This window comes from Pseudophryne corroboree, chromosome 6, assembly GCF_028390025.1.
Source record: "Pseudophryne corroboree isolate aPseCor3 chromosome 6, aPseCor3.hap2, whole genome shotgun sequence".
NCBI lineage: Eukaryota > Metazoa > Chordata > Amphibia > Anura > Myobatrachidae > Pseudophryne > Pseudophryne corroboree.
Genome location: NC_086449.1, coordinates 84,897,358 through 84,919,846, shown reverse-complemented (window position 1 = coordinate 84,919,846; position 22,489 = coordinate 84,897,358). Strand labels below are relative to the sequence as shown.

General features: G+C 46.1%; 1 protein-coding gene across 1 annotated transcript in view; it reads left to right on the top strand.

The window, feature by feature from the left end:
* The first annotated feature begins 7,716 nt into the window (after window positions 1-7,716).
* The window catches only part of AP1M2 (adaptor related protein complex 1 subunit mu 2), a 29,371-nt gene continuing 14,598 nt past the window's right edge, over window positions 7,717-22,489 (top strand). Inside the window, exons 1-2 of the mRNA XM_063931398.1 lie at window positions 7,717-8,091; window positions 11,860-12,016. Coding sequence (XP_063787468.1) covers window positions 8,050-8,091; window positions 11,860-12,016 — 199 coding nt within the window. The 5' untranslated portion in view covers window positions 7,717-8,049. The remainder of the gene's footprint in view (window positions 8,092-11,859; window positions 12,017-22,489) is intronic.

The window sequence follows — 22,489 nt, the reverse complement described above, 5'->3', positions numbered from 1 at the left end:
TCAGACTCTGGTAGACAAGTGGGGTTTGCCAGAGATAGATCTCATGGCGTCCCGTCTGACCAACAAAGTGCCAGCATACGGGTCAAGAACAAAGGATCCCGGAGCGATCTTTGTGGACACCTTGTCAGTGAAATGGGACTTTCATCTGGCATATCTGTTTCCTCCGATCATCCTGCTACCCAGGGTGGTGAGGAAAATAAAACAAGCAAAGGGTGCCGTGATTCTAATAGCTACGGCTTGGCCCAGAAGGCATTGGTACATAGATCTGCAGAGGGGTGGTCTTCAGTATGCCGAATGTCGGGATCCCGGCACACAGTATACCGGCGCCAGAATCCCGACACCCGGCATACCGACAGCTATTCTCCCTCGTGGGGGTCCACGACACCCCTGGAGGGAGAATAAAATAGTGTGGCGCGCGTAACGCGGCGAGCCCGCAAGGGGCTCCTTTGCGCTCGCCCCGCTGTCGGTATGCCGGCGGTCGGGCTCCCGGCGCCGGTATGCTGGTCGCCGGGAGCCCGAGCGCCGGCATACCGTACTACACCCCTGCAGAGGATGTCGATGGATGCTCCAATTCTTCTCCCTCAACATCCAGATCTACTGATGCAGGGTCCTTGTGATCACAGGCATCTGGATCGACTGTCATTGACGGCGTGGCTCTTGAACCCTCTATCCTGAAGTCAAGAGGATTCTCACAACAGGTAATTCAAACTATACTCAGAGCACGGAAACCCTCCTCAGCTCGCATTTATCACCGAATATGGCAGGCCTATATTCATTGGTGCAGTGAAAGAAATATAGACCCAAAATCTTTCCAAGTTTCCAGGGTCTTAGATTTCCTTCAAGCAGGAATGGATAAGGGTTTGAAGGTGGCTTCCTTGAGAGTGCAAGTATCAGCATTAACTGTATGGTTCCAAAAGAAAATTGCCAATTTACAGGATATGCGTACTTTTTTCCAGGGAATGCTGCGCATTCAACCACCTTTTGTTGCTCCTACAGTACCTTGGGACTTAAGTCTAGTTCTCAAAGCCCTTCAAGTTGCTCCGTTTGAACCACTTAATAAAGTGGATCTTAAATGGTTGACAGCTAAAGTTCTCTTTCTACTGACTATGGCATCAGCTAGAAGAGTGTCAGATTTAGGAGCGCTATCATGTAAATCTCCTTTTCTGATTTTTTTTATCCAGATAAAGCAGTTCTCAGAACTAGGTCTGGGTATCTTCCTAAGGTGGTATCTAAATTCCACCTTAATGAAGAAATTGTAGTCCCGGCTTTTCAGGTATCGGGACTTTCTGTGGGAGAAGCGGGCGTAAGGTTCTCCTGTCCTATCAGGAGCATCCCCACCACTAAAAATTGCTTTGGGAAATCCCATTGTTATCCTGTGGATAACCTGTGGACCCAGCCGGAGAAATATACGTTATGGTAAGAACTTACTGTTGATAACAGTATTTCTCCTATGTCCACAGGGATCCCACGCTGAAGCACCTGATTTGAGGATCTTTCTACTCACTAAACCTCTTCCTTCTTGTACGGAAGGGTGTGCATGTGTGTTCTTCTCGCCTGAATAGGGCTCTACATGATGCTCCTGCCTAAATGCTTTGGAATCCAACTGATTTGCCTGAGCCAGTGGGCGGGTATATATGGATGGACCCGTTACATCCTGGGAGGGCTGTAAGCTTGTGATCGTTTGGTGCCAATCCGCTATCGCTCCATCATATCCCATTGTTATCCTGTGGAACCTGTGGACATAGGAGAAATACCGTTATCAACGGTAAGTTCTTACCATAATGTATATTTTCATGTCGACCTTTTGACCCTGTCGACCTTACCCACTGTCTGCCTTTTTTTATATGTCAACATTTTGACAATGTCAACCATATGGGATCGACATAATGACTGTCTACCTATACACTGTAGATCTTCTATACCAAACCTGGAGATGATGACTACAAGAACTGATCTGACTGCATTCGGACACCCCTAAAATAACATCTAAGATGAATTAGTGGGAAAATAAATAGCAAGAATGTCATGAGGTGCCATATACAAGTGCGTGTCTGTAACATGCGTGTAGTGCATCCTCTGCCAGTAAGACGTGTTATCTGCCGTCTCATCAGCTTGTTGTTAAACCTCATCTTCCTGTCTGACGTCACGGCTGCCTGGGTTCTCGTGAAAGGCTGTTATGTGGTCTCCCCAAACATGACTGGAAGTTGGCAAACTCCCTAGCCTTGCGGTTAGTCTATTATTTCTGATGGGTATGGCCTCTGCTTGAACTCAGAACAGTTCTGCTTAATCACAAAATAATTCAGAAGTTACCATGCCATATTTCTGCGAATGTTCATCCTTAGTCACTGAGGGTCATTTGTCAACTGCAAAATCTGCATTTTTCTTTGAGAGCTTGGAGCCCCAATCCCCTTACCTGGCACACCTCACAGTCATCGGAACACCCCTGTAAATGACCCACTCTCTCCATACATTTGATGTTGTTTAAATATCCCCTACACGCAAAATGTATTACCTTCTGAGAGGGATTGTGGTTTAAATATACACTTTTATTTTTGTTCCGCCATTCCATACTGTGTGTACCATAATGGGCAACTCAGTGCTGGAAGACAGCGGTGACAGTCGCACACAAAAGCAAGCGCAGCAGTATATATTGGGTGGCGGTTGGCTATCTGCGAGCAGTGGCGCAGTGAGGCAGAAGCGGGTACTCTATACCCGGGCCTGTTGGGAGGGCACAGGTCATGCTGTACCCGATGTACACAGCACCGACACTTGGAGTTGGGAGAGAGGAGTGACAGCAGCCCCTCAGCCCTGCACAGAACACAAGTTCTCTCTCCCTGGCTGCGTGATGTACAGGCTGGTGATCGATCTCACCCATCAGCTCCTGTGCGTCGCATGCACACCCGTCCCTTTTCTCCCAGCTTTCTGATACCAGCAACCAAGCAGTGTCCGCAGTGGCCGATAACAGAGGCCAATACAGGGTCCTTAATGGGAGTATGTATTCCGTGTATGATGTAATATGCAAACTACCATCTATAATCTATGTGCGACTAAAATAGTGTTCCCAAACATTGGGGCTTATTCAGTATGGACTGCAGATTCAGCTTTTTCTTTCACATGCTGGGGGACGCCCATCGCAGGGCAAGGCCACCCAGCATGCAGAAGGGCCTGCCCAGCGGCTGCGAGTGCAGTTTAATTGTGGTCACAGCAACTACGGACGACCCCCCTGCAGCCGCAGCTAGACTGCGTATGTAGGAGGTCCGCCGCCATTTTTTACATGATGTCACGCAGCCGGCCTGCCCTTGTTTTCCCTGCAAAGCTCCATTGCCGCCCCCAGCACGCCCTGCGAATGCCTCTGCCTGTCAATTAGGCAGAGGCATTCGCAGCCTATGCAATCGGATCACATTGGCTGGTCGCGTACGCGCAGGATGGGACCTGCGTGTGCGCATTGTCGTCGGGAATAGGGTTATTGCGGTCGCTTCGCTTAGCAATGCAACGTGAATAACCCCCATGATCCTGAAGGCACGCTAACAGTCCAGGCTTTAAGGATTTCCATGGCTGAGCACAGATGGTTAAATTAAAATGACTGAGGTATTAATTCACCTGTGCTCAAGTATGGATATCCCTAAAACCTGGACCGTTAGGGTGCCTTAATGTGTTTGCATATCTCCCAACATGACCCTCTCCAGCAGGCACAACAAGCTCTGCTTCTGGACTTCCCTCTTAAGTTATAATTGCCCTCACCTGTGCTGAAACACCTTTCTCATCCATTAACCTGTTCAAAAACAGGTGCCGGCAATTGTAAATTAAGAGAAAAGTCCAGGAGCAGAGCATTGTGTCCCTCCTGGGGAGGGTCATGTTGGGATGTATGAGTTACGCCTCTGCTTCCAGTTCTGACATACAGAGCAAAGACCCTGGTGCCTGCTGTATGTAGAAGTGTTGTTCTGTATCCCAACGCGTTTCGTCTATCTGACTTCATCCATTTTTTAGTATATACTCTGTTTTACTACATTTTTATCATATATGTAGTTCTGTGAAAAAAAATTTTTCTAAAAATTTGTGTTTTTTACTTTTTGCAAAATAAATTGTTTTTATTCTTTTACAAAAAAATATCTTTTTATTATGTCCTTCATAAATTGCATTTTAGTCCGCTAAATATATTTTTTATATAAACACCAGTTGGTCGCCAGAGCCCCTACCTATCCATATTCACCTTAATATTACACAGCATCTTACCAATGCTGAAATTTTAGGGGACGGCTGACACCCTATTATTCATAAGGGAGTATTTTTTACATATAAATATATTTTTTATTTTTAGGGTTTTTTTCCCTCACACGTGGCGCTATACTCCTATTTTTTATATATATATATATATACCTATTTTTTTTATTCAGAAAATTCCATACACGCACGCATGTATTTCGGGTGTGAGTATGTATATATATATATATATATATATATACATACATACATACATACATACATACATACATACATATAGCGAGGGGGGCACCAATATTTATCTTGCCTCCGGGCATCTGGGACGAACTTACGCCACTGGCTGGAAGCACAAATGATGCACAGAAGATATATTAGTGCTCAGCCTAGTAGACTGGCGCTGGAAGTGTTAAACCCCTTTGTGGAGTCCTGAATAAATGAGGCAGAATAGCTGGACTTGGAAAGAGCAATGTATTGGAGCAAATAGGATACGCTAGAGACCAGACCTAGCACCTGGAGAACACACAGCAGACGATGGATATACTTGGACTGTGGAGTCAAACTTTAAAACTGGAAGTATACAGGGAACTGCAGAAGCTGTACTGGCAATGCATAGTGAGGAGAAAGTGGTTTACATCATAATGTGCTTGTTGCAGACTTTGCAGCCCGGTCAGCACATATGGGGTGTTTTGCCTGCAAAGGTGGCCTGTGTGAAGGGAGTGGTGGAACAATCGCATCATCGTGGCTCCACCCGCCACACAGTGCAGAGAAAACAGGCATTGCACATCACGAATCAAGTCATCGGGCACCCTTGGACCGCCCACTTGTGCTCTGTAAGTGGGTGGCCGCAGGGGGTGTAAGCTGGCCGGGGGGTGTGGGAGACTTGCCCACTTTTCCTGGGAGCCTCCTGTCCATTCCAGGAGAGTAAGCGAGTATGGTTTATATAGGGCAGGGGTGGCCAACCCGCGGTTCTCGAGCCACATGCGGCTCTTTCACCCATCGCATGCGGCTCAGCCGGCTCCTGGCCACCACTGCCCTGGCCCCCCTTCCCCCGTGCTGGTCACCGCGCTGCTGCTGCCGGGTGACGCCTCCAGTCGTCCACATTAGTAATGCTGGAGCAGCGGCGGTGCAGCTGGGGTGCAGAGGGCGGGGGGAGAGGAGGATGGATAAGGGAGAACCCACACTAGCAGTTCTCTCCACTCAAGCAGTGCCGTAACTAGCTATGCGGCGGGTGCATACAGAGATTTTTTCCGCCTCACAGCGCATTGCGCTGTGTGCAATGCCCCTCTCCCACATAGCTAGTTACGGCACTGTCTGGTGTGTCCCTAACAGTAAGTTTGAATCCAGGGCACGGGGCCCCAACAAGACGGCGAGAGCTAGTCACCCCAGGGCACCTAGCTGCTGGTTGGTGGGCTACTATTTTTTGGCCATAAAGTATACCAAGAACCTTGTGGAGTGGGCACCAGCACTATACTTTCTTTCTTTATGGAATTACAAGTCCCAGCATGGTAGCACCTACTGCTATATATGTCACTAGGGTGTGCAGTCCGAGATCTCCCTCTCCCACACAGACAAACAAATAAATAACACAGATGGTATTTTAGCTTTTTACCTATATTCCAGTAGTCCTGTATATAGACTATAAGTAAAGATAATAAACCGCTAATAGTATCAAATAAATACACTTAAGGTATTGTAGCATATAACAATAGATATTTAATAATCACATATAAGTTGCATCTTAATAGTAATATTTAGTGAGGCTTTGTGATAAAAACATATATAAAATATATAGGTCTGTCGCAATATAGCAAGTCTCTGGGCATGAATATTAAGATCCTGTACTGGGAAACGGATGGACAATTCAATGAATGGTCTCTCTGCCCTTTGGGGCGATGGTCGAGCTTAAATATGAACTACCGTCTCTGTGGTAGGTTCATAGGATCCAATTAGCGATGGACCTAAGCTGCAGAGGTATCCAACACAAAGGAAGCGGGATCCTGATCCCACAGGTGGTATGCTGGTGTTGCAAACTGTCCAAACAAAGATGGAGGATCTCCTTCCAATTGTGCCCACTGACCTATCACAAGTCACTGATGCATTTCGCTGCTATATGCAGCTGTAACAAAGGTAGATAAAGCTGCACATAGCAGCGAAATGCGTCACAGATGTATGAAGCAGTGAAAAGAACGGAGAAGTGAGCCTATGGAAAAATTGCCCATAGCAACCAATCAGCTTTGAGGTAACATCTATCAAGTGCATAGCTATAAAATGATATGTAGCTGCTGCTTGGTTGCCACAGGCAACTTCTCCACTGACTCACTTCTCCACTGCTTCATAGTGTATCCCAATGTCTTGCGGATGTTGATGACAATCGGTAGCGGATTCTGATTGGCTGATTGCATCTGGTTCCCGCCCTCTGATAGTATATAAAGCATTAGTACGGCTGCTAAATGTTATGAAGTCGCGGCCATAGTAATAACATTGTCCGGACACCTCATTACAGGATTATATTGAGTGCACATTTGGTCATGTTTTATATTACTAGCGTGGACAAGTAAACATGGCACATACAGTATGTCTCCAGCTCAGCGTACATGAACATTTTTTTTTTCTCATATACATTATGTACCTGCACTTTGTACATAAAATGTGATCAACTGCAGAGAAACTTCATCGTACTTCTTACCCCACCCACTTGATGATGCCAACATGTCATCAAGCTCTGCCACCATCTCCTCCTCACACAGTACCATCTTCCTGGTGTGATCTTTAAACTTCCAAGAAATCAATTGGAGCACAGTGCAGGAACCTTACTGATCCTATAGATTGTAAGCTTGCGAGCAGGGCCTTCCTACCTCTATGTCTGTCTGTTTTTACCCAGTTTTGTTCTATTACTGTTGTTCTAATTGTAAAGCGCAACGGAATATGCTGCGCTATATAAGAAACTGTTAATAAATAAATAAATCCTAAAACTGCTGATAACAGAGGACAATAGCAGTAACCCCATCTACATAGAATGTGAATAACAATTCTGCGCATACAGTATGCATAAAGGCGTCTTTGGTGTTAAAGTGTTTTGTTTAGTTCCATGCTTATCAACTGACCTGTGACGTTCCCTTTTCCTCTATCCGCCCCCACCAGCAACAAGTGTTGAAATTGTGTCAAAACAGGGGGAGAGCAATACCGTTACATCATTTCCACTCCAGGAGCAGACATGTTGCCGCCTTAACACTGAAGGTACCTGTAAATGCCACCTAAAGTATTGATAGTTAGGGAAGCATAGATATTGGGAGTACTCCCACAGCACCCACTGAGTTGGCCCCCATGTATGAGGATAATACTTGCCTTATATATATGTGCTTGCTTCTTATTTAAGGCTTACCTTGCAGTTTAGTATTACTTTATATATAAATATATTCATTACATCTCTAATCAACTACCTGTCATGTTATACACGTTATATCATACACCTTCTCTCCAGTACCTGCATGAGCCACTGCTGAGCTGAGGAACCAGAAGTGTCACTTGCCTGTGACTCTACAGCTGACTCCCACATTTAAAGGGCCAGTCAGTGTGAGTGAAGGATCCCTGGCCCAGCAGGGAATGCTGCACCCCCGCAGCCCTCGGGAGGACTGTGTGTCTTTAAGAGAGGACAACACCTGGCTGTACCTGTGCTGCTGACGTCATACAGGTGCAGACAGGAAGGAGGAAGAGGAAGAGTCCAGCAGCAGCCATACATGACCTGGCAGGGTGACCAGAATAACTATTACACCTCCTCCTGCCCTATAATAGCCCTATCTCCCTCTGTGTAACTTTGCAACCAGCACCATGTCCGCCTCTGCTGTCTTCTTCCTGGACTTGAAGGGGAAGGTGAGTGAGCACTCAGTCATACAGTAACATTGCTGCTTGGGCGGTGGGGAGACTCTTGCCACACTGGCTGCTGGAGAACTACACTTCCCATCATCCCCCTGTAAGCGGCAGCTGGGCTGGGGATGCTGGGAGATGTAGTTCTGGAACAGACGTGGCAGGAGGCATGAGATTGTAGTGTGATAAGGTGCATCTAGGACAGATAGGCTGGAGAGCTCTTGCCTACTGATATATACTGCAGATAGCGCAGCTACAATGTCTACACAGTGTGTGCAGTGAGGGCTGTTATTTAGGGGTATTTGCAGAACTTTGTAATAGTTTTAAAATGAATATTCACAAACATACATATTGTCCCTATGAATGTCACATAGAAGATATTTCGATATGATGATAATTTAAATTCTCCTGGGGAAATCTAACTTGCAAAATGGTGACAGTTATTCATGGATTCAGTGAATGCAACATTGTGTCACTCCTGAGTATTTGTCCTTTTTCCTGTGATGCATTGTTCCTGTACTGCAGTATGTTCATTCTATCTGTTAAGCGCCTTGAGTACTATTAGAGAAAGAGTGCTATATAAATAAAATTATTATTATTATTATTATTATTGTTGTTGTTCTTTGCACTCCTGTGTCTGTATTGTGTATGGAAGCCAAGTAAGTATCATTGCACTTTGTTACATGAAAATGTGCCCATTAGGGGGCGCTGTGCAGTTGTCAATGTGTCTCTTCCCACCTGATGAATGTGGAAAAATCCTTTCTCTGTAGTCAGCGATTGGAGGCTGCTCTCTGAAGGTGCATACACACGGTGCGATGGGTGCTTGCGATTTTGACTATATAGTCAAAATCATAAGAAAAGTCTGCACATATCGCACCGTGTGTATACAGCTTATGATACCGATGCACTCTCCTGCAGAGACGGTATCGCAAGAAAAAATAGAATGTGCAGGCAAGGCAATTATGACTGTATTGTGTACAATCTAGTTTCTAGTATAGTCAAAATCACATATGGTCAAAATCGTAAGTAAATATACTCTATAACGGTGGGTCTGGGCTCCAAGATGTTCAAGGGAAATTGCAGTCAAAACAGACAGTTAGTCAAAATCGCACCACTGCACTACAGCAATTGCCAAGTATAACAATCTATTACTGGATTGCCACTGCCAGAGTGGGATCAGTACGAAATCCTGCCGGACGGGATCCCGGCGGTCGGAATACCGACACCGGGATCCCGACTGGCACAATCCCGACAGGGGGGAGAGCACAACGCTTCCCCTTGCGGGCTCGCTGTGCTCGCCACCCTGCGGACACGATGCCTCGCTAGGCTGTGATGGGGTGTCCTCACATAGGATACGTCCAGCGTGGGGGTGTTGATGGATTCCCAGGCTATGCAGAGTTTTGCTTCTGCGTAAATAAGCTTCTTTTTCAGACCTTTCTCTGGTGGTGCATGTCAGGTTTCCGGTTTCCTTCATGGCTGACCTTTGTGAAATAAGAAGTGCTGGGTCTACTCTCTATGGTTCATTCCATTACCTGGCTCCTTGTCCTTAAAGCCGTATATAGTATATACAGTGTATACACATACCTCTGGCTCTGTATCTCTACTCAACACCCCAACCGCATGCTTTCTGTGGGACAATGAGTAGCCGTGACCTCTTCCAGCATGTATTGTTAAGGGGTCCATTTTATTTATCTTGTATGGTTTTATAATTATATTATATATAATTATATTTATTAATAATTTATTATTATTATTAATATTTTTTTTTTTGGGGGGGGGGCCTTCCCATTTTGCGAGTCCCGGGCCCCAGAATTTCTGATGGCGGCCCTGCTAGCGGGACTTAATATCTGAGGACCATTTATCTCTCTGGCTTAGCTTGCTGAGCATATAGTGCACAATCAGTGGTATTGTTTGATGACCATATACGTGAACAGACATAGGCACTGTCTGATATGGCAGCCATCTTGAATGACTCCAGTCAGATGTTGTCACAGGATCACCAATCTCTTATAGCTTACAAATGCTACAATTTATGTCTGGTTCTAAAATGGCCTAATTGGCCGGCAAGCTTGCAGCATGTATGGTTAACATAAGGCAACAGTTAAGCCTAAGTAAGGGACCCTCCCCTAAAGTGCTTCATGGGGGTGATGTGTTTGGTTATGTGTTGTCAGGAGGTGGGCTGTTGTAAAGTGGAAAACCCTTAAGATTATTTCAAATATTTAATCACAAAATCTGATAGTAAAACCTAGAGAGCACAATAAGCATATTGCAGGGTTGGTGTAACGTAGGCATTTTGGGTAATTTCTTTTAAGAGTTATATGAAAGGTACCAGATGAGGCAGCCATTTTGGGCATACTAACACTCAGAGCAGGGTCCCACCATAAACGTCGGGTCCATGCATTTTTCAACCAATCCATGAGCGTATCAGGTGAGGCAGCCATGCTGGGCGCACTACGGAGGTTACACTGTGGGAGGTTGGCTATACAAGGACCCACGGCCTACATGGGAAAACAAACACTTGTGTGGAACAGGCATAACATACAGTGGGGGGGGCAAAGTAAGAATGCTTTAAAAAATAGAAGTGATAATAGTTTATTTTTATCAATCAACAAAATGCAAAGTAAATGAACAGAAGAGAAATCTAAATCAAATCACTATTTGGTGTGACCACCCTTTGCCTTCAAAACAGTATGAGTTCTTCTAGGTACACTTGCACACAGTTTTTGAAGGTACTTGGCAGGGAGGTTGTTCCAAACATCTTGGCGAATTAACCACATATCTTCTGGGGCTGTAGACTTCTGTCTCTTCATGTAATTCTAGACAGACTTGATGTTGAGATAGGGCTCTATGGGGGGCCGTATCATCACTTATAGGACTCCTTGTTATTCTTTATTCTGAAGATAGCTCTTAATGACATTGGCTGTATGTTTGGAGCCGATGTCCTACTGCAGAATACATTTGGAATCCATCAGATGCCTCTATGATGGTATTGCATGATGGATAAGCACCTGTTGATCTGCACATGGTGGTTGTTTATACACACTGACCAACCGCCATCGCCATCTGCAGATGTATCTGTTGTTGAGAACAGTGACCAATTAATCTTTCCTCTGTACACACTGGCAGATCATTGTCTGGAAATGTGTCAAATTTTCTGCAATTTACATACTGCATGAATCATAATCAATTGACCGGCCAATATATCTGCCAGTGTGTACCCAGCATAACTGTCCTCTTTCAAACACAGCCTATAAAATTACAGAAGTGGATTGGTTGGTTCTTTTTCTCCCCCTGTATGTGATATCTTGTATTATAAATTGCTCCTGGTCTGATCTGTGTACCATCATGTACTGACTCCTAAAGCCACCAGAATAAAAATGCTTGTTGAACCCCAAGTTTTAATGTATTTGGGGGAAATTTTTCTTCGTCTTCTTTCTTTTTTTTTTTTTTTTAAATATGGATCATTATTCTCTGAAGGCTTAAAACCGTTATTTAAAAAAAAAAAAAAATATCTATATCTATATATATATATATATATCTATATATATATATATATATATATATATATATATATATATATCAAATGGAAAAAGAAGGACTGCGGCACTCAGGGACGTTTTGAAAAAATAGCTGTATTAAGTTCAATACATCATGGCATCGACGTTTCGGGGATTTTAACCCCTTCCTCAAGATGCGGTAGAGACAAGAAGATTATATATATTGTAAACCATGGCTTTATTGGTAATGGACTAAACGCTCTTCTCTATTCCACAGCCCCTCATTAGCCGCAATTACAAGGGAGACCTTAATATGATGGAGATCGACCACTTTATGCCACTGTTGGTCCAAAGAGAAGAGGAGGGGAACCTGACACCACTACTCACTCATGGCAAAGTCCATTTCTTATGGATCAAACACAGCAATCTCTACTGTATCCTACCATTACAATATTACAGCGTGCTCATATCTAGTGTACATATTCCTGTAACATAGGCAAACATTGCTAGTTATTCTACCAGAGGTGGGCAGTCTGCTGTTTTTTATTGGCCCCATTAAGGGGCTGCCCTTAACCTCCATGGAGGGCCATGAGGTAACATTATAAAATCTGAACAGCGGAGACAGATTACCAATGGAGTAAATGGGAAGGTTGTTGATCATTGGGTCAACATGCAGTAGGTCTCCTACAACAAAAGGTCAACAGTCTATAGGTAGACATGAAAAAAGTAGACTTCACCGACAGGTACAAAAGGTTGACACAGTAAAAAGGTTGCCATGGAAACGGTTGACATAAAAAAAGATTGACAAATGTTTTTCTCTAACGTCCTAGTGGATGCTGGGAACTCCGAAAGGACCATGGGGAATAGCGGCTCCGCAGGAGACTGGGCACTACTAAAAGAAAGCTTTTAGACTACCTGGTGTGCACTGGCTCCTCCCACTATGACCCTCCTCCAAGCCTCAGTTAGATTTCTGTGCCCGGCCGAGCTGGATGCACACTAGGGGCTCTCCTGAGCTCCTAGAAAGAAAGTTTATTTTAGGTTTTTTGTTTTACAGTGAGACCTGCTAGCAACAGGCTCACTGCATCGAGGGACTAAGGGGAGAAGAAGCGAACCTACCTGCTTGCAGCTAGCTTGGGCTTCTTAGGCTACTGGACACCATTAGCTCCAGAGGGATCGACCGCATGGAACTGGTCTTGGTGTTCGTTCCCGGAGCCGCGCCGCCGTCCCCCTTACAGAGCCAGAAGCAAGAAGAGGTCCGGAAAATCGGCGGCAGAAGACATCAGTCTTCACCAAGGTAGCGCACAGCACTGCAGCTGTGCGCCATTGCTCCTCATGCACACTTCACACTCCGGTCACTGAGGGTGCAGGGCGCTGGGGGGGGGGGGGGGGGGGGGGCGCGGCGCCCTGAGCAGCAATAAAAACACCTTGGCTGGCAAATATATCACAATATATAGCCCCAGAGGCTATATATGTGATAAATACCCCTGCCAGAATCCATAAAAAAGGGGAGAAAAGTCCGCGAAAAGGGGGCGGAGCTATCTCCCTCAGCACACTGGCGCCATTTTCTCTTCACAGTGCAGCTGGAAGACAGCTCCCCAGGCTCTCCCCTGTAGTTTGCATAAAAAGAGAGGGGGGGCACTAAATTTAGGTGCAATATTGTATATACAAGCAGCTATTGGGAAAAATTCACTCAATATAGTGTTAATCCCTAAATTATATAGCGCTCCGGTGTGTGCTGGCATACTCTCTCTCTGTCTCCCCAAAGGGCTGTGTGGGGTCCTGTCCTCAGTCAGAGCATTCCCTGTGTGTGTGCGGTGTGTCGGTACGGCTGTGTCGACACGTTTGATGAGGAGGCTTATGTGATGGCAGAGCAGATGCCGATAAATGTGATGTCGCCCCCTGTGGGGCCGACACCAGAGTGGATGGATAGGTGGAAGGTATAAACCGACAGTGTCAACTCCTTACATAAAAGGCTGGATGACGTAACAGCTATGGGACAGCCGGCTTCTCAGCCCGCACCTGCCCAGGCATCTCAAAGGCCATCAGGGGCTCAAAAACGCCCGCTCCCTCAGACACAGATGTCGACACAGAGTCTGACTCCAGTGTCGACGAGGTTGAGACATATACACAATCCACTAGGAACATCCGTTACATGATCCCGGCAATAAAAAATGTGTTACACATTTCTGACATTAACCCAAGTACCACTAAAAAAGGGTTTTATGTTTGGGGAGAAAAAGCAGGCAGTGTTTTGTTCCCCCATCAAATGAGTGAATGAAGTGTGAAAAAGCGTGGGTTCCCCCGATAAGAAACTGGTAATTTCTAAAAAGTTACTGATGGCGTACCCTTTCCCGCCAGAGGATAAGTTACGCTGGGAGATATCCCCTAGGGTGGATAAGGCGCTCACACGTTTGTCAAAAAAGGTGGCACTGCCGTCTTAGGATACGGCCACTTTGAAGGTACCTGCTGATAAAAAGCAGGAGGCTATCCTGAAGTCTGTATTTACACACTCAGGTACTAGACTGAGACCTGCAGATAGTGCTGCTGCAGCGTGGTCTGTAACCCTGTCAAACAGGGATACTATTTTGCGAACATAAGACGTCGTCTTATATATGAGGGATGCACAGAGGGATATTTTGCCGGCTGGCATCCTGAATTAATGCAATGTCCATTCTGTCAGGAGGGTATTAGAGACCCGACACTGGACAGGTGGTGCTGACTTTAAAAGGCACATAGAGCCTTATAAGGGTGAGGAATTGTTTGGGGATGGTCTCTGGGACCTTGTATCCACAGCAACAGCTGGGAAGAAAAATTTTTTACCTCAGGTTTCCTCACAGCCTAAGAAAGCACTGTATTATCAGGTACAGTCCTTTCGACTTCAGAAAAGCAAGCGGGTAAAAGGCGCTTCCTTTCTGCACAGAGACGAGGGAAGAGGGAAAAAGCTGCACCAGTCAGCCAGTTCCCAAAATCAAAATTCTTCCCCCGCTTCCTCTGAGTCCACCGCATGACGCGGGGGCTCCACAGGCGTAGCCAGGTACGGTGGGGGGCCGCCTCAAAAATTTCAGCGATCAGTGGGCTCGCTCACAGGTGGATCCTTCAAGTAGTATCTCAGGGGTACAAGCTGGAATTCGAGGCGTCTCCCCCCCGCCGTTTCCTCAAATCTGCCTTGCCGACAACTCCCTCAGGCAGGGAGGCTGTGCTAGAGAAAATTCACAAGCTGTATTCCCAGCAGGGGATAGTCAAGGTGCCCCTACTTCAACAAGGACGGGGTTACTATTCCACACTGTTTGTGGTACCGAAACCGGACGGTTCGGTGAGACCCATTTTAAATTTGAAATCCTTGAACACATACATAAAAAAATTCAAGTTCAAGATGGAATCGCTCAGGGCGGTTATTGCAAGCCTGGAGGAGGGGGATTACATGGTATCCCTGGACATCAAGGAGGCTTACCTACATGTCCCCATTTCCATCCTCACCAGGAGTACCTCAGATTTGTGGTACAGGATTGCCATTACCAATTCCAAACACTGCCGTTTGGACTGTCCACGGCACCGAGGGTCTTTACCAAGGTAATGGCAGAAATTATGATACTCCTTTGAAATAGGGAGTTTTAATTATCCCGTACTTGGACGATCTCCTTATAAAGGCGAGGTCCAAGGAGCAGTTGTTGCTCGGAGTAGCACTATCTCGGGAAGTGCTACAACAGCACGGATGGATTCTATACATTCCAAAGTCACAGCTGGTTCCTACCACACGCCTACTGTTCCTGGGGATGGTTCTGGACACAGAACAGAAAAAAAGTGTTTCTCCCGGAGGAGAAAGCCAAGGAGCTGTCATCTCTAGTCAGAGACCTCCTGAAACCAAAACAGGTATCGGTGCATCACTGCACACGAGTCCTGGGAAAAATGGTAGCTCCTTACGAAGCAAAATTCCATTCGGCAGGTTCCATGCAAGAACCTTTCCGTGGGACCTCTTGGACAAGTGGTCGGGATCGCATCTTCAGATGCATCGGCTGATAACCCTGTCTCCAAGGACCAGGGTATCTCTACTGTGGTGGCTGCAGAGTGCTCATCTTCAAGAGGGCCGCAGATTCGGCATACAGGACTGGGTCCTGGTAACCACGGATGCCAGCCTTCGAGGCTGGGGGGCAGTCACACAGGGAAGAAATTTCCAAGGACTTTGGTCAAGTCAGGAGTCGTCCCTACACATAAATATTCTGGAACTGAGGGCCATTTACAATGCCCTAAGTCTGGCAAGGCCTCTGCTTCAAAACCAGCCGGTACTGATCCAATCAGACAACATCACGGCAGTCGCCCATGTAAACCGACAGGGCGGCACAAGAAGCAGGATGGCGATGGCAGAAGCCACAAGGATTCTCCGATGGGCGGAAAATCACGTCTTAGCACTGTCAGCAGTGTTCATTCCGGGAGTGGACAACTGGGAAGCAGACTTCCTCAGCAGACACGACCTACACCCGGGAGAGTGGGGACTTCATCCAGAAGTCTGCCAACTGTTGGTAAACCGTTGGGAAAGGCCACAGGTGGACATGATGGCGTCCCGCCTAAACAAAAAACTAGATATTGCGCCAGGTCAAGGGACCCTCAGGCAATAGCTGTGGACGCTCTAGTGACACCGTGGGTGTACCAGTCGGTTTATGTATTCCCTCCTCTGCCTCTCATACCAAAGGTACTGAGAATAATAAGAAAACGAGGAGTAAGAACGATACTCGTGGTTCCGGATGGGCCAAGAAGAGCTTGGTACCCAGAACTTCAAGAAATGATATCAGAGGACCCATGGCCTCTACCGCTCAGACAGGATCTGCTACAGCAGGGGCCCTGTCTGTTCCAAGACTTACCGCGGCTGTGTTTGACGGCATGGCGGTTGAATTCCGGATCCTAAAGGAAAAGGGCATTCCGGAGGAAGTCATTCCTACGCTGATAAAAGCCAGGAAAGAAGTAACCGCAAACCATTATCACCGTATTTGGCGAAAATATGTTGCGTGGTGTGAGGCCAGGAAGGCCCCAACAGAGGAATTTCAGCTGGGTCGTTTTCTGCACTTCCTACAGTCAGGAGTGACTATGGGCCTAAACTTGGGTTCCATTAAGGTCCAGATTTCGGCTCTGTCGATTTTCTTCCAGAAAGAACTGGCTTCACTGCCTGGAGTTCAGACATTTGTAAAGGGAGTGCTACATATTCAGCCCCCTTTTGTGCCTCCTGTGGCACCTTGGGATCTCAACGTGGTGTTGAGTTTGCTAAAATCACATTGCTTTGAGCCACTTAAAACTGTGGATTTGAAATATCTCACGTGGAAAGTGGTCATGTTATTGGCCTTGGCTTCGGCCAGGCGTGTGTCAGAATGGGCGGCTTTGTCATGTAAAAGCCCTTATCTAATTTTCCATATGGATAGGGTAGAATTGAGGACTCGTCCCCAGTTTCTTCCTAAGGTGGTATCAGCTTTTCATTTGAACCAACCTATTGTAGTGCCTGCGGCTACTAGGGACTTGGAAGATTCCAAGTTACTGGACGTAGTCAGGGCCTTAAAAAATTATATTTCCAGGACGGCTGGAGTCAGGAAAAACTGACTCGCTTTTTATCCTGTAGGCACCCAACAAAATAGGTGCTCCTGCTTCTAAGCAGACTATTGCTCGCTGAATTTGTAGCACAATTCAGCTGGAGCATTCTGCGGCTGGATTGCAGCATCCTAAATCAGTAAAAGCCCATTCCACGAGGAAAGTGGGCTCATCTTGGGCGGCTGCCCGAGGGGTCTCGGCTTTACAACTTTGCCGAGCTGCAACTTGGTCAGGGGCAAACACGTTTGCTAAATTCTACAAATTTGATACCCTGGCTGAGGAGGACCTTGAGTTCTCTCATTCGGTGCTGCAGAGTCATCCGCACTCTCCCGCCCGTTTGGGAGCTTTGGTATAATCCCCATGGTCCTTTCGGAGTTCCCAGCATCCACTAGGACGTTAGAGAAAATAAGATTTTACTCACCGGTAAATCTATTTCTCGTAGTCCGTAGTGGATGCTGGGCGCCCAGCCCAAGTGCGGATTGTCTGCAATACTTGTATATAGTTATTGTTAACTAAAGGGTTATTGTTATGAGCCATCTGTTGAGAGGCTCAGTTATGATTCATACTGTTAACTGGATATGGTATCACGAGTTATACGGTGTGATTGGTGTGGCTGGTATGAGTCTTACCCGGGATTCAAAATCCTTCCTTATTGTGTCAGCTCTTCCGGGCACAGTATCCTAACTGAGGCTTGGAGGAGGGTCAAAGTGGGAGGAGCCAGTGCACACCAGGTAGTCTAAAAGCTTTCTTTTAGTTGTGCCCAGTCTCCTGCGGAGCCGCTATTCCCCATGGTCCTTTCGGAGTTCCCAGCATCCACTACGGACTACGAGAAATAGATTTACCGGTGAGTAAAATCTTATTTTTTATTTTTTATTTTTATTATTTTTTTTGGGGGGTGGGGGGGGGGGTTGTGTCATTTTGTAAATGTAACCACATGTGAGCCAAATTAGTGTACTGTGTCACCCGCCACGCTACAGGCAAGGTGCCTCACTCAGCACAGGTTACTATTGCCATTTGTACTCCATGTGGATGGTTAATTATGATGAAAAAATTGGTAAAAATATAAAACAAAAAAGAAACCATGTTGACCATTTGAACATGTAGACGTTTTGTACCCATTGACCTATTGACTGTCGACCTATGACCCGGAACCCGATGGGACTACAGCTCTAGGCCACCTCATAAATATTGTCCCTTCATCATGACAGCATGAGAGTGACCAGCCACCTGCCATAAAGTCAACCATAAATCATTATTCAATCAAGTATTAAAATTGTATTTCTATTATCTTATTTTTCTACTTTTGCTTATTTAGTGAGACTTGGGGCTGACAGTGTAGGAGGTGAACATCTTTCCAAGGCTTAGTACATAGGGGTCTATGTCTAATAGTCAGGAAGGTCGCATAGTGCCTTGTGTCACTGTTTGCCCACCAGACAGCTTAGGAGAGGGGCAGTAAATAGGTCGACCACTATTGGTTGACATTAAGTAGGTCAACATGGTTTCTAGGTCAACAGGGACTCTACGTTGACATGAATTTTTCAAAAAAAAATTCTTATTCATTTTTTTTTTACTTTTTCATATTTTATGATCCACGTGGACTACAATTGGGAATAGTAACCTGTGCCAAGTGCAGCGAGGTACCTTGCCCAAAGCATGGCGAGCGGACACGGTGCACTAATTGGGGTTCCTGGTCACTGTACAGAGAAAACGACCGAAAAAAAGTAAAAAAATAAAACCAAAACCTCATGTCGACCTATTTACTGTCGACCAATAGTGGTCAACATAAGTCTAATCCACCAAACATACCACACCCAATCTGCACATAGCTCCCTATACTCTCTGCTCTCATTGGATGCTTGGCATTTGCTCTAATGATTTTAATTGTAATTATGCTTACATAATATAAGGCTGACGCTGCTCCTCACCTCTATGGAGGGAATTCAAGTGTTTTGTGTGCCGGCGGCCACTAGATGGCGCCTGACCAAAGCAATTGAAGTGTTGCTTTATTCGGGAGTGCACAGCCACCGTAACTGACATTACTGTTAAGTTGTTCCGTCATGTTGACCGGCTGGTAACTAGTGCTTACATACAGGGGTGTAGCAGGGTGGCTTTAGGCGCCGAATAAGTTAGAGGGCACGATGCTGCCTCGCCCCCCCCCTCTTCCCGCAGGCCACCGTACTGTCAGCTGTGCAGAGCAGAAGGAGGAGAAGCAGTGGGGGCTCACTCTGACCTCTACCCTGCATCACCACTCTCTGCGCCTGCTGCTGCAGCACCTCTCTCTTTCCTGAAAGCTGCAGAACATGTCTGTACTTCATATGCTGCAGCAGCGCTCTCTGCCCTAGCTGCTGCAGCACCTTATTCTGCAGAACCTCTCTCTGCCCCGGCTGCTGCAGCACTTCTCTCTACATTGATGCTGCAGCACCTCTCTCTGCCCCATCTGCTACTGCTGCAACACCTCTCTCTACATTAGAAGCTGCAGTACCTCACTCTGGTGGTCATTCCGAGTTGTTCGCTAGCTGTTTTCGTTCGCAGCACAGCGTTTAGGCAAAAAAGCGACACTTCTGTGCATGCGCAACGTACTTTCACAACAGCCGAAGTAGTTTCACACAAGGTCTTGCGAAGCTTTTCAGTCGCACTGCTGGCCGCAGAGTGATTGACATGAAGTGGGCGTTTCTGGGAGGTAATTGACCGTTTTCGGGGAGTGTGTGGGAAAAACGCAGGTGTGTCAGATACAAACGCAGGTGTGGCTGGGGAAATGTAGGCGTGGCTGACAGAACGCAGGGCGTGTTCGTGACGTCAAAATAAGAAATAAATAGTCTGAAGTGATCGCAAGGTAGGAGTAGGTCTGGAGCTGCTCAGAAACTGCACAATCCTTTTTTTTTTTTTTTTTTTTTTGCAGCCTCACTGCGATCCTTTCGTTCGCACTTCTGCTAAGCTAAGATACACTCCCAGAGGGCGGCGGCTTAGCGTTTGCACGGCTGCTAAAAGCAGCTAGCGAGCGAACAACTCGGAATGAGGGCCTCTGTCTCTCAGGCTGCTGTAGCACCTCTCTCTGCTCCTCAGACTGCTGTTGCATAGACACAAAAAAGTAACAAGGTACCAAGTACCTCCTGGCGCCAATTAAAAAGCTCAGTATTTAGTAATAGTTTGCCTGCAGCTCTCAAACACAAAAGGGACTACTCTGCCTTCACAGCAAAAAACAACAGGAAAAAAAGTCTAGAAAGCGCTGGCTTACTATATTTAAAAAAAGATTTTATTTTATTTTTACATAAAAATATCTGACTATAAACCTTTTGTAACTGGATATTTAATATATATAAATGACAATTGGTGGTTTCCACCTGTTTGCTATCGAAATATACACTGTATATACATGTACCATTGATATACATGCAGATAAAACACAGCAATCTTATTACACACTACTGTGGCTATGCAAAAAAGAGATACAGTACTTTATATCCCAAGATATATCCCTTGCAACACAAGGATTCTATAGCAGCATGAAGATAGATGAGCCATTGCAACAAAGTTTCTTATATCCTGTATAATGTTTCCTTTGCCAAGCCGTAGAAAGTTAATTATCATGCAGAATATAAAGCAGTTCTAGCAAAGTTTGTTATAGAAAGCAATTGCTATTAAACATGGCCACGTCCACACATGTGGCACTTGATATACCGGCTGTTGGGATCCCGGCGCTCACCATACCGACGCTGGAATCCCGACTGCCAGTATACAGACAAGTATTCTCCCTCTTGGGGTTTCTAGGAGGGGGCTCTTTGGCGCTCGCCCCGCTGCCGACATTCTGGCGGTTGGGATTCTGGTGCCGGGATCCCAAGCGCTGGGGAAACATACCACGCCCCGTCCACACAACCTCCGTATTATTGGGATTAGATGCACATCTCCGGATACGGCTTGCAATAAGGGTTTGGAGCACCAGAGCCGGGAGACAAAAACGCTACTCTTAGGGGCCAATTCAGACCTGATCGTTGCTGTGAGTTTTCGCACAGCAGGCAATCGGGTCTGAACTGCGCATGTGCATGCCAGAGATGCTATCGGCATCTCAGCCCAGCGATCGCCTCTGCCTGATTGACAGGCAGAGGCGTTCGCCGGGTGGGCCGGTGGCATTTGGCAGCCATTTCGGGGGCGCGGTCTGGGCAACACAGGCATGCCCGGACTGTGCAGGGGCGGGCCGTGGTGGCTGTGTGATGTCGCAGGCAGCCACTGTGACCCGGGATGCGACGAGTAGCTCCTGCCAGCGTGCAGGAGCTGCGCAGGTAGGGAGCTACTTGTCAAGTACAAAAGCATCGCCACTGTGCAATGCTTTTGTACTTGTGCGGGGGGGGGGGGGGGGGGGGGAGTCGGACCTGACATGCGGGGCGGACTAGTCCCATGCTGGGCGTCCCTCCGCATGTCAAAGTAACAGATCGTAGATGTGCTAAAGTTAGCACATATATACGATCGACTCTGTATTAGCCCCTTATTCCCAAAGGAGGACGTGGTAACAAATATACACCAACATTTGGTAACATGGCCATGTTTAATTGTAATTGCTTTCTATAACAAACTTTGCTAGAACTGCTTTATATTCTGCATGCTAATTAACTTTCTACGGCTTGGCAAAGGAAACATTATACTGGATATAAGAAACTTTGTTGCAATGGCTCATCTATCTTCATGCTGCTATAGAATCCTTGTGTTACAATAGTTTTACTAAAATCTAACCTTTGGATATAAAGTACTGTATCTTTTTTTTTTACATAGCCACAGTAGTGTGTAATAAGATTGCTGTGTTTTATCTGCATGTGTATCAATGGTACATGTATATACAGTGTATATTTCGATAGCAAACAGATGGAAACCACCAATTGTCATTTATATGTAAAATAACCAGTTACAAAGGTTTATAGTCGGATACTTTTTATGCAAAAATAAAATAAAAACTTTTTAAATATAGTAAGCCAGCGCTTTCTAGACTTTTTTTTCTTTTTCTTGTGTTACTTTTTTTTTTTTTTGCTGTTTCATAGCTCTGCCCCTCCGGCTGCTGCGGCCCAGCTCTCTCTGCCCCTTTGGCTGCTGCGGCCCAGCTCTCTCTCCCCTCAGGCAGTTCTGGGACATTATTTTCATTGAGGCATTGGGGGATTATCAAATCGGGATAGGTGGGAATTTTGGTGCATTATTTTCATTGAGAGTTTGAGGTGTTTCAGGTCTGTGGGGGTGCGTCCAGTTTTGGGGCATTATTTTCATTCACATATTGGGGGGGTTATCAAGTCTGGGGGGGGTTCACATTTTGGGCTTTATTTTCATTGAGGAATTGGGGGGCTGTAAGTTCAGGT